Source organism: Oenanthe melanoleuca, chromosome 1 (genome assembly GCF_029582105.1).
Source record: "Oenanthe melanoleuca isolate GR-GAL-2019-014 chromosome 1, OMel1.0, whole genome shotgun sequence".
Taxonomy (NCBI): Eukaryota; Metazoa; Chordata; class Aves; order Passeriformes; family Muscicapidae; genus Oenanthe; species Oenanthe melanoleuca.
Genome location: NC_079333.1, coordinates 89,504,102 through 89,517,140, shown reverse-complemented (window position 1 = coordinate 89,517,140; position 13,039 = coordinate 89,504,102). Strand labels below are relative to the sequence as shown.

Below are 13,039 nucleotides of genomic sequence, written 5' to 3'. Positions count from 1 at the left end.
GGCGCGGCTGCCGCTTCGCAAGGGCCCCACCGCTCATTTTTAACTTTCTGCGGAGAGGCGTCCCTGCAGCACTGAGGGAGCGCGGGACAGGCGCGGCAGCCGCCGGCGCTTCCCTCCGCCCCGCTCCCCGCCGCGCTGCGCCTCGGGCGGGACGCGGGGTGGGGAAGGACGAGCAGAGAGCTCGGGGCTGTCACACGGGCCGGGCCGGGCCGTGCCAGGGCGAGGGGCGAGGGCCGCGCTCCCGCTGAGCGGCGGGGCCGCGCTTCCCCCGGCCCCTCCCCGCCCCGCCGGCCCTCAGCGGGACGGTGCCGCAGCGGCAGCGGCAAACCCCGCCCTCCGCCCCGCGTGTGGCGCGGCTGGGCGCACCCTCGCCATTGTCTGCGCGGCGGTCCTTGCCTGCTGCGGGCACCGGCGGGCGGCGTGGCGGTTGCGGCCGCGATGCTGAAGGGCTGCGCGCCCCCTCACACGCGGCAGCAGGCTCCAGCCCTGGGGAGCAGCCACCCCGCCTGCTGAAGACTGAAACTTTGCGTCCCCGCCGCTCCCTCTCCTCCCTCTTCCTCTCGCCCTTCTCCATGCGCTGAGCGGCCGCGGGGCGCCCGCTCGGCCCCATGGACGCCTTCAGCGCTGCCAAGGCCAAGATGGGGGCGAAGAGCGGCGGCGAGGCGGCGGCGGCGGGAGTGGCCGCGCCTCAGCCCGCCGTGCCGGCCCCCAGCCCCGCCGGTCCCGGCTCGCCCGCCGCGCTGGAGCCCGCTGCCTACAAGCTGGAGGACCTGGAGACCCTGGCCACCGTGGGTGAGTGCGGGAAGGAGGGGAACAAAGGAGCTGCCGAGGTGCCTGTCTGCGACCGTGCCCGGGGCGAGGAGATACCCGAACAGCTGGCTGTCCCCTTCCCCAGCGCCCTCTTTTTTGTGTTTTTTCTCTCTCCGTGTCCCCCGCCCCGCTCCGCTCCCATTTCTCCCGCCGCGCCACCGCCGGCCGGTGCGAGGGCAGCTGGGGCTGCCCGCGGTGGCTGCGGGCGGCTGCCGAGCGCCGGGAGCCGCGCTGCGGGGCTGCGGGGCTGCGGGCATTGTACGGCCCCGGTGCTGCCAGGTCACCGGCTCCGCTGCGGGATCTGCAGCAGAGCCAGCCTGCACCCGGACCCGCGTTTGGCTCGTCTGTGAGATGGATACTGCCACTGCTGAAGCTGAGAGACCTTTTGCTATAAAACCTGGTTTATCTGGTTTAACTTCATTTACCTGCGTCATGATAAAAAATTCATCATTTAAATTAGTTGTCGGGCCAGGGAAGAGATCAAACAGGTTAGCCGAATGCAGCTGGGAGTATGTCAAACCCCCGACATGCTCTTGCCCTGAATATTGATGCAAAGATGCTTTGCGTGTGTAAAATTTTGGTAGAGGATAAGGTCTCATTTCACAAGTACCACACTAAAACTGCCTGTAATCATTGGCATTGCAGAGTGCCTAATAAATAGACATTTCAGACATCACTTTTGATGTTCAGTGTTCATGTGTGCTGTATCTGTGCATTGTGTTTGAACATACATACTGACAGTTGCATATGTTTTTGCACCTGGTTTGAAAGCTTGTATGTTCAACTATATGGAAGTTTTATTCACTTTTCCATTATAGGACTGTGAAATTATTTTGGACAGGTGTATTCCAGTAAATAATGTGATGTAAATATTTATTTCTCCTAAGCTCTCTTCAGCCAAAAAGGTGCAATATAAACCCCTTCTTAGTGAAGTTGATGGCTTTAAACATGGAATTGGAAAGGCCCAAGAGTGTTGTTGTCAGTGAAGAACACATTATCTTCTCTTGAAGTGCATTGTGTTTTGAGATAATATTCCAGTTTAAAATGTGGGCGGACGTTTTTCTGTGTTACTGATAAATTATTTGAGTTATTAAGAGACTTTTTGAAAGGTTTGTGATGGTTTTTTTCCTCCAGAAGTGGTTGCTTTTCTTCATTACATCAAGACTGTGGATACGATAGTCATCACTGAGGATTAAGACTTCGGGTGAAACACACTTTGCAGAAAAATAGTAATTTTTAAGGAAGACAGAGTAGTCATGCAAATGTTCCTCGGCCAATGAAGAAATGTGGAAATAATCCTGGTGTCAACTTTAAGCAATATACCTTTATTAGACTGTTCATTAGGATACTCTTTAGAGGCTAAGCAAAGGGAAAATTGTGATTCCACAGGATTTAAAGAGACGCTTTAAAAAGTGAGACGTGCCTGTTACGAAGATTCAGAGAAAGAAAAAATGGTAAAAGGAACAGATAGCTGCCTGTCAAGGCACAGACAGAATTCATAGTCTCCCTTCATTCTCTGTCCTCCCCAGCTTGACTTTTTATCCTTTCTTTTTTTCTCACATAGCTGTGTCTGAAAAGATGACCATTCTTTGCATCTCCTTTGAACTATGTCTTTGGTCATTTAATAGGGAAAATAAAGATAAAAAGCAAAACTGGAAAGGTATAAAACTGTGCAAAAATAAATACATAGGACCTTACCTTGTCAAAGAAACTGAGCTGGCTTATTTTAAGTTGGTTGAAAAATGAATTTTTGAGATGCCTGTGTGCTTCAGTAGAAGTCTGTGAGAGGGACCGGGTCTTGCTCCCGACCAGGAAGCGATATTGCAGCCTCTAAGTGATACTGAAACTGAACACGTGAATACGTGCTCTGAGTGGCCAAGTTTATAAAAGATGCAGTGCCCCACTAATGCTTCTGTAGTGCATCGGGGATCTGAGTCAGTAAGCCTGCATGAGGTTGGGCTGCTCTGTGTGCACCTGCTAACATGAAGCATTGGAGACCTGGTTTAAATGGGCTGCAAGTTAAATCAGTGCAGAATACTGCAGAGTAGTAGAGTAGATTTGTGGTTTAGCTTGAGAAACTTTTTTGCTTGGCTTAAACCTTTTTTGATTCATTTGGTTAAGTACACTGAGGATTTATATCACATGTACTGAAAGTATATCTGCAGTTCTTTTTAGCAGTGTGTTAAGTCAGTATTACCTTATCCTCCATTTTGATCTCCCTACACAAATAGATGGGATTAATATCATCAGTTTCACTACAGCAATTTAGAGTCGTCTGCAGTTTGACTGCTCTGATAAGGATAACTGTTTTCTTTCTGCTGATGTTCTTGAAACCTGTGTGCTCCATCTGAGATAATTGGAGATGCTTGGGGATAGGAGGGGAAATACCCAAAAATTACATAACAGGAAGTTCTGGCATCTCCTTTACTAGAATCATTGCTTTTAGTTATACCCAGGCTTAGAAATAGTTATGGCCTTGGAAACTATCAACTTGAGAAAGTTGAAAGTCAAAATAGGGAGGTCCGTGCTCTTGCAGCTGTTTATGATTAATGTTTAAGGTAACAGAATTGTGTAACAGAATCTATCAGGAACTGTGAGATTGTAGCCATACATGACTTTCTGCATCTTTTCGCTGAGGATGGAATAAAATCCATGTAAAAAAACTAATAGAGTTGAATGCAATATGTGCTTTGAATATAGCAACTACTGTTTTAAGTATCCTTCATAGTATCAGAGGATTAAAATCTCTGTTAACCTGACCACCATAATGCAATGGTGGATTGCATGTGTTTTCTGTGATATCTGTTGGGATACTGTTCCTGGCTTAGCAGAGTGTAAAGGCAGGAAGAGCAAAAGGGAAGTACAGTTTAGCATAATGATTCAGAGGACATTTATCTCCCCCAAACATCCCAGGACTCGACCTTTGTTTGGGTGTTTGTGGGGCCCTTTGTTAAAAGGCAATTGGAGCAGACTCTGGACTACAGTTTTGTTTTGGAGGGAAGTGCCTTAATATTTACTTGATAAAGTGAAGTTACGGTTTTGGGGAGGACACAGGACTGGGGCACATATAGGTTTCTGGCACTAAGAGAAGTTAAACAGGAAAAATATTTCTTTAAAGGTACTTCCTGAGGGATAGAAGATGTGGCTTTGAACCTTTGACGTATATAGGTTTTTTAATTAGTTTTCTTGTATGAAAGTTGAACACTCTTGCTCTGGAGCCATTGAAGGTGCCTGGTGTTCCTCATCTTGTTTTGAATTAATTTTTCTTTCAAAGGAGGTAGAAATACAAATGTTTGCTCAGCATACTCAGAAACTGCTGTTCAGGCCAGGCTGAAATACTCTTGTGAATCTCAGTGAATTTACATACTCAACTGTGCCAAGATTGAGTTAGTTCTGTGCAGTACAGAAGCAAAAATTTTTATGCCATGACCACTATGTTAATTGAAAGTTTGTGGCCTATGCTTATCTGAACTTACTTCAAACTTCTTGTAGGTCTGGTCAGTGAAGGAGGGAAACTGTGAGCATTAATGGCATAGTTTCTGAATCATCCTTGGTTGTGATGAGCATTTAATATGGGCAAACTTCCTGTTCCAGAAGCCAGAATGCCTGCAGTTGGACACCTGACACGCATCCTAAAATAGAGATGCTAAATTTTTAATTATGCCATAATGAAAGCGTAATTCAGGTAAACTAGAATAAGTAATGCAGGAAAACCAGAAGGTACTTCTTCACTTTTGAGTAGATAAAAGTGTGAAAAGTGTTACATTTCCAGCTGAAATGCATGGTAATAGGAAAAGGGTGAAGGAAGAGAACACCAGGAAGAGAAAGATGACAAATTTTTCTTGCCTTCTCTCCTTGGAAATATGTTTCTTGTCCATTTTAAAAAGTACAATGAATTCCATAGCATACTATGTAAATGTAAGTTTGGAGTTGTAAATCTTTTCAATTGATTGAAATATTTTAATTAGAGCATTTTTATTCAAAAATATTCTTTTAAACTACTGTCCCCATTAAGTGCTTTACAATAAATGAATGCAGAATAAAAAATTTGGCATACCAGTATTTTCATTTTTATGCAAATGGGAAAATTTTTAAAAGTTCATGGAAAAAATGAGGTGCTATGTATTTTCAAATACTTAATTTCTCTATGTTCACACACAAAATAGTCAAAAGTATTTCAAGTGGCATTGTATCAGCATGACAGTAGGTACACAGCAGTAGTCTAATGCCAGAGGATTGCCTAAGTAAGAAATTGTGCCCCAGAGTAGCCAAGTTCTTTACATAAAAAGAGTGCTTGTGGCTTTTTTGCCTTTTCTTGGAGGCCTAAATTAGTTCAGTTTCATACCGAGTGTTATTTTTGGTTTCACTACCAAGGTTTTCACCTATTTTAAATTTTCTAAAGGATGTATGAGCATTTTTTCCCTGTTTTGTCACATTTTCTTGATACTGAGATGATAAATAATAATCCATGATTTTACTTGGCAATGTTTTTAAATACCACAAGTTTTGAAAGAAAACATGGTCTGAATGTTGTGACTGTAATGGTGACCTGAATTCACCATTACGTTTGTACATCTTTGAGGCTTTAGTCATAAAGCTAAATGACTTGGATTTTGTTTTCACTCTCTGTATTTCTTGCTTCATTTTTCCCTCCCACAAAATGACACTTGTCTCAAAATAAATCATTATTATTATAGCTGCTGTTGTAGAGAGAAATGACTCAGCTTTCTTCCCTTGCTTTTCCTGTTATCCACTGCTGATGTGAATTTCAATACCATAGAGTTTATTATAATTTAGGCAGCAACAGGTTCTTACATATAAGTTTCTTGTTCTCTTTAGGATGGAAAAAATGGATTGAAACAAGTATTCTCTTTTATCTTTCAGAGAGGTCAGAAAAGTGAAAGTGTATGGAAGAAGTCTGAACATGTGAAAATTGAAAGTTCACATTTCTGCTTTTCTATCTTCAGTGTTTAAAATCAGTCTTGAGGTAAATTGTTAGTGTTTGCCTGTCACCTGTTTCTTATGTCTGAATCTAGTTTAGGTATTTAATTGATGGCAGAAAGAAATTGAGTATTCTTTTCCTGATGTGGTGAATTTGACCGTGTGTTACGGAATAGGCTTTGACACTCAGAAAAGCTTCTTGAAGATAAGTAATTTGTTTAGTCCTCTGAATAGCCTAGAGATCCCCTGAAGCACTTTTTGCAATGCAAATGATCAAATAATCTGGAACCCAACTAGTACTAATATTTCAGAAATAAGAAGCATGCAAACCAAAAGCACCTAACACCATACCTTTTCTCTGCCAAGTTTATGCTTAAAAAACATGAATGTACCAGGTGAAAATACTTCAGAAAAATTTTTCTGCTAAGTGTTGTGTCTCAGCCCAAACTAAAGAAGATAAGAAGCCTGAAGAGAAATAGAGATTTTAACTATTTTTTTCCTTTTTCCTTCTTCAGTGGGAAGAAACCAGAACTTTAAAATACTAGAGATTGATAACATATAGGCTCTTAAGGCTTGACTCAATTTTTTCTGTTTAGCTTCCTGAGTATTCATGTCTGGACTGTTTGTAGTGGACAGGGAGAGCAGCGTTTTGGAGATGACTGCCTTGATATTTTGGCTTTAATGTATTGAAAACAGCAAAACAAATCCCTTCCTAAAGTGTGTTTAATCCTGGTTTGAGGGTGATAGGCTGTGTAACTAGAAAAAGAAGACAAATGTGGTGAAATTTTTGTACTGTTTTGTTTTTTATTAGAGACAGAGGTGTGCACAGCAATGATGTGTGAATTTTTGTAAAGTAAAAGATAGGAACCTGTGTTTACCTTCCAAGGTCTTGTCTGGGCATAAGCTGTTTTTAACCAAATTAGCTCAGTGTAATTCCTTACGGTTGACACTTACCAGCGTAAAACATTTTCAGTATTAGCTTGTACTACTCTGCAGTAATTTAACTTGTTATCTTTACTTGGGATGTTTGAGTGGGTTTTTTAGCAGCTTCAGATTGGCAAGTAAAATTTTGCTGAGTACTATGTGTTACTGTGCACCTGGGATATTTAGGGTAGAACAAATCTTTAAATTAGACTATTTCTACTTTCCCATAGGAAGACTGTCTTTCAAATGACTGAACAAGTGTTGATTTCTTTTTTTTTAAATAAAGATGGGAGAGATACATGATACAACATTTTTTGCTAAGAATGTTCAGTTTGTTATTTGCTCTGTTTGCACTTCACATTAGAGCACTGGTTCAGTTTTTTGTATAAAAAGTGGAATTTTTAAATCCTTATTTTTAATACTGGAAAATTTCCAAAGATGGAAATTCTACAGAATTTGATCATGAAAACTTTCCACTTGGCTGCCCTTTTTCTTCTGGCCAGTTTCTTCACTCACATTCCAGCTTGAAGCAGTTTCTAGCTGGTCTGTTAATTGATGGACAGTAACTTTTGTGTAAATGTGTTGTCTTTTTTCTCCAGGCAATCAATTGGTCTGCTTTGATACATTTCAAAACAGACAAATCAAATGTGTGTGTGTGTGTGTGTGCGTTACTTATTTGCTGATAACTGAGCCACATTAAATTTAAGTGAAGGAAGCATCCTTTTCATGTCACTGAACTGTATGGTATAACCTATTTCTGTATGCTGCTGATGGTGGTGGAATGTGAGACTTACCTGCTGGGTTGATCTGGGCAGTGGAACCATTCCCGAAGTACCTGATTTTTCTAGTCTTGTGACTATCTGCTAGGAAGGGTATTCCATAGCTCTTATGCCAACAAGCTATCTTGTCTGTATATCAGGAGATTAATTTTGATGTCAAGTCTTTGCTTTTGTTTCTTTTCTCAATATTTGGTTTGAGTATCACCTACAGCTTTCTCTATTGGATTATACATTATTTATATATATATATTTAAGTTTATACAAACTCATAAATTATAGTTTTTACTATTCTGCAGCTTGATAGAGGAAAAGTGAGAATATATAATTCTTCTGCTTATTTTCTGTCAGCATATTTGGACTTCTTAATGGCTATCACACTTACCAGATCTCAGTTTCTACAAGCTATTCACACAGTACCTATAGCATGTAGGAGTGGGTTTTTATTTAATTTTTAAGCTACGATATTTTTTACTTCTTTAGAGGATTGGTTCTGAGCTAATTTTTTATGAAAGGTCATGTACCTGTTATTTGTTAATTTGATTCTAATACTCAATTTGTATATTCATGTGTAATTATTTATATTTTGTATTTATTGGAGTACTGGAGAAAGGGAACTCAAAGCAGAAGAGCTATATGTAAATAATTATCAGCAATTGTAACCTGTGACTTATACATGTTGCTTTTTGTACATGGTCTTGATATTATCTAAGGCATATTTTTGAAAGCACTAAAGCTAACAGTGCAGTAAATTATTTTGCCTGGAAAATGTGATTATGGAACCTCTGACATTGTCTAATACAAGAGGAAAACAGGTGAAGGTGCCAAGGTCTGGGATTTTTTTTGTTTTGTTTTGTTTCTTGTTTAGTTGGTTTTCTTGTTTGTTTGTTTGTTTCTTCTTTACATGATTCTTACCAAGGAGGTAAGGGCTGATTACCTATAAATCCTATAAAGTGACAGTTTAAGTTGTCCATTATGCTCTGTTTTTTATGAGTTTTGGTTCTTTGCTAAAATGTAGCTTCTTACAGAGCATTCTTGGTATTTGTTAAAGTGTTATGTTTGTGTTGGGGAATATGGTGACTCAGAGCAATTTGAAATATTAATAGTAATGACTCTGCCATTATTGCTGAAGGTTCAGGGTGCTCTCTGGATGGAAACAAAATGTCTAGTTAGTACTGCTTTTTATGCCTCTCAGGTATTGCTTCAGTCAGCAAATTAAATGCTCTGAAATTATTTAGGTAGATATTAAGGGAACTATCCCTCTCCAGACTCTTGCAAAAACAGGCGAAACTGGGTATAAGATTTTTATTTTGCTGGTTTGCTAATGAGGATTCACTCTAATAGCTATATGGATGGCAAATAAAAACATGAAGGGGCTGGTGGCTGACTATGTTCATATTGAACTGTTGCTATAATAGCAGACTCCTCGTGCCACCTGCCCCAGGACTGATGACAGACTTCCAGCCTCAGACCTCTTCCGTCGTAGCTTGGAGCAGCTTCCGACAGCTCTTGGGTGCAGGAGATGATAGCCTGTACAGCTTTAATTTGCATGGCCTGCCAAAAATAACTCCAGAGTATGCATTGTAAAATTTTTGTTTGTTTTCAGGAAGATTAGTGGGTAGCTTGTTGTCTGTCCCTGGAGAACAATGAGGACAATGCTGGTCAGTTTCTAAATGTTTCTAAACTGGGATTCTTGTCCCCTCTTTTATGACAACTTTTAAGGTTGCGTGTCAATATGTTGAGTTTGTGTTCTGAGGCCATTAAATTCTCCCTGACTTCTGTGACTTTCAAAGGCCTACAAAAACTTTGGCACTATGCCTTTATTTAAGCCACCCAGTTGTCACACTCAGATGTGGTGAGTTTAGAATTTATGGTGAAGCAGCAACATTTTTATTCCTCCTTTTTTAGTAGCTGACATAGTTCAATTCCTATATTTGTAGAAATTGTTCATTATTTTATATATTTGGAAATAATGGAATTTTGGTTATAATAAATTAAAAAAAAACATTTCTAAAATTTTCCCAGTATTGCACCTTAATTAAAATTTTTTTGTTTAAAAGCTTTTTTACATCTCTTCTAGGATTTTTACAGTGAGTAGCTGTGGTTCCTTGGATCTGTTTTCGGAAAACTTTTCTTAGTTAAAGTTGTTTGTTTTGTTTTGTTTTCTTCTGCTACAAATGCCGGCTGGGAAGAAGCTGTGAGAGAGTGTGTCCTACAAGACAGAGCCATTACAAGGAAAAACAAAAGTAACTGAGAAAAGAATTGGAAAGAATCTGCAAAAAAACCCTAGCACTTAATGCAAAATATCTTCACAAACATGAAGATATATTTCTTCTGTGGAGGAAAAAAGGTTTTGTTAAAAGGATTTTTTTTTTCCCACTTCAGTTTTGCACATTCATTCAGTTTTATACATTCATTAGTTGAAAAGTAGATACAAATTGGGGCACATTCAATCATGATGCTGTAAAGCTTAGGACATCTATCCATTTAAAGTATTTTAATAAAATAAATTATATTCTTTGTTCTAATAAGTGAAGAGTTTCTAGATTTCTATCTCAACTATTTATCTGCAACACTTGACTTACTGTAGGGTAAAAGATTTATTTTGGTGGCAATGGTGATAATTTCCTACTGTCTTGGTTCTTAGGCGGACCTAAATTTTTCAGTGCTTCTGGACTACTGTTGGTTGTGGATTAGACAGAGTACAGCCTGGTTTGTTTGATTTGGCATAACTCTGTGAAAACAATTTTTTTAAAAAATACTTTTGTACATAAAATAATTATGATTTGTGCTGTCTGCAAATGATGTTTCTTATCAGTGAATTCTTGATGTGTCGAGAAGAGCTTGGAATACACGCCAATTGTAAGTTAGAGAGGCAACATTGTGAAGTGATAAATGAGGAAGACAACTGGTTTTGTGACTAATTAACCAATACCTCGGCAAGCACTGAGGTTTTTTTGGGGTTTTTTGTTTTTTTTATTCTGACAGGTTTGCAGGTAAACCCAGCTAACTTAAAGCTAAGGCAGGAGTTGGTTTCATAGCTATTGATTTCATAGTTTAGTGTCTGCCTGTTTCACATTGCTTTAAGAGTTTCCTGTGAGTGTACCTGGGTGATAAAAGCCTGCAATATAGATCATTTTGTCTTTGAATTGCAACTGAAATGCTTTGGTATAGTACTTGGAGAAAAAGGTATAAACCGTTATGCTTCTGTGTTAAATATTCTTTTAGAATTTTACTGACTTTATGTGGTTGCTCTTTGCATTCTAAAAAGAGGGTTCTTGGTGAAATGGGGACTTACAAAATAAATGAATAATGAGAGAAGGCTGGCAGGCAGTGGAGATGAGTGCATATGGGAGGCTATACCTTTAGTACAGTATGTTGGAGTTCTTACTAACAATAGTGTTGGAAAAAGGATAAGGCGGTTTAGTGCTGTTTTGAGACACTTCCATTTTGTTTGAGTGGGTTTATATTTCCTGGATAATTGATTCTTTTCAGAGCAAAACCAGTAGAACTGAGTGAAAGTGCAGTTAGGAACACAGTTGGGTATTCTGCATGATTATAAGTGAAAAAACTGATGTCACTAGTTCTTGATTTGGTGTACCTGAATGTGTAGTTTTTGCTAGGTAGTACTGGGTATGCAGTGTCATCTGTTCATGTTGATGTAAATTGGCTATGGAGCTTTTTTAATTCTCTGATATACTCAAGTTGGGTACTCCTGCATGAAATATGGCTGGTTTATATCCAATAATAAAATATATAGATAAAACTTTCTCTACTCTTTCTATGTTTTGGCATTTAAAATATTGGTACAAGGGGGAAAAATCTCCTATTGGCAGTTGGATGTAACACCTATGGAGAGATTCAGAACTCCAGGTCCTCCCATGATAGTTGAGATTTCTAGTCCAATTGGCTTTAAATTTTGATAGAAATGTTAAGAACTGGATTATTTCAGAACAAGCACAACTTTGTTGCTTGTCCTCCTTTGCTTCTCTGAAGTATGAATCTTGATATAGAATTAAATGATTGTAAAAATAGGACAGAAAAAAAAAAAGAGCCATCTAGAAATGCAAGGCCATTTGGGGAAGGAGGAGCAAAGAGAAGGAGAAAAGCCATGCTGCATTTGATCACTTTGCTTTAGAGAGCCTTCTCCAGCATAGTTTTATAAGCAGAGAAATCTTTTTTTTTGGGGGGGGAGGGGGGCAGGGAGGAGGGTGGAAATTATTGAATAATTTACTTTAAAGTACAGTCATCTCTAAGGAGTTTTGCATGTTGTACACAGACCTCCTTTTAAAGACTGAAAGTGAACTTGACTGGAAGGGGCACTTTAGTAAAAGCAGGTGCTTAGGGGCTCTTTAAACATTGATTATACTTAGCTTGTGTACTGGCATGTCCTACAAAGGATAGCATTTAGTTTTAATGTCAAGAAGTATGAAATTTTGTTAGTCATTGGCAGAGCTTCTGGTACCTTGTGAGAAGGTGTATTTTATATGGTGCAGTGCTAGTTTCTTCTTCCATTAGTGATGTATTAGGACCTCATATATATGACTATAATTTTGTCAGTCTGTTCTGTATTTGAAGACTGTTACTTGTTCCTAGGAAATCTGCAAACATCTGAAACAAGCTTCAGTAACAGTAAATATCTAATATACCGGATACTTTTTCTTGTTTGGCTATTTCATTTGTCTTCAGGGAAGAAGTATGCCTTTTGACTTTGCTACTGAAAACTTAATATGCTTCACTTTTTGTAAAAAATGTTAATGAATAAAATATAATCAGATTACCAGTAGCTTTCAGTTACAACTGATTTAAATGTGAGCTAATGAGCAGCCCAGATAGATTTGTTTTATGTTTATTTCTGTGTTTATTTGATTTTAAATCTGTCCATGCCTTCTAATTTTAGCAGCTTTGAGCTTGTAGACTATTTCCTTAAATGTAAATTCTGAATTATAAATTATATTGAACTGTATGTTCTTTAAATCAAAACCAAATTAAAATGCATATCTCTTGAGCTGTGTGCTGTGTCAGTTATAATAGTGAATGATCCTCATCAATAATGTTCCAGTTTTGGAGAAACAGCATCTACACAGGGCACATCAAGTACTTTTGGCGTGTGAACTATTGCTCATGAATTCAATTAGCTGTAATTTGATCTATCCTATCAAAATGATGTTGGATTTGCTATTCATTACTTCCTTTACTACAGACTGTGGTCTCATTTTTAAGTATATCAGACTAGGTTCAGGTAATTCTGAGGTTGTATGGAGCAAGGGAATTGTAGAAGTAAGAAGCAACTGTGGCAGTAAACAGCAGAATAAATTAACCTGACTTTGTGTAAATGGGTTCATGTGTATACCTGTGTTACTTACATAGGAAATTCAATGTATGATGAAGACATATGTAGGATAGCAGAGTGAAATAACAGAAAACCTGAAAGAAAATGTTGATTCTTACTAAAAAAGTGAACTTGGTTTTATTTTCAAGATTTTAGTAGTCATAAAATCAGAGAATATGTTGAAATGGTTGAAAGGGATCTTAAAGACATCTAGTTCTAGCCTCTCTGCTGTGGGCAGGGACATCTTCCACTAGGT

The 13,039-nt window shown here is 39.2% G+C and overlaps 1 protein-coding gene across 1 annotated transcript in view; it reads left to right on the top strand.

The window, feature by feature from the left end:
- Nucleotides 1-357: 357 nt before the first annotated feature.
- PRKX (protein kinase cAMP-dependent X-linked catalytic subunit) overlaps nucleotides 358-13,039 on the top strand; it is a 55,516-nt gene continuing 42,834 nt past the window's right edge. Inside the window, exon 1 of the mRNA XM_056499160.1 lies at nucleotides 358-792. Within this exon, the coding sequence (XP_056355135.1) occupies nucleotides 609-792 (184 nt within the window). The 5' untranslated portion in view covers nucleotides 358-608. The remainder of the gene's footprint in view (nucleotides 793-13,039) is intronic.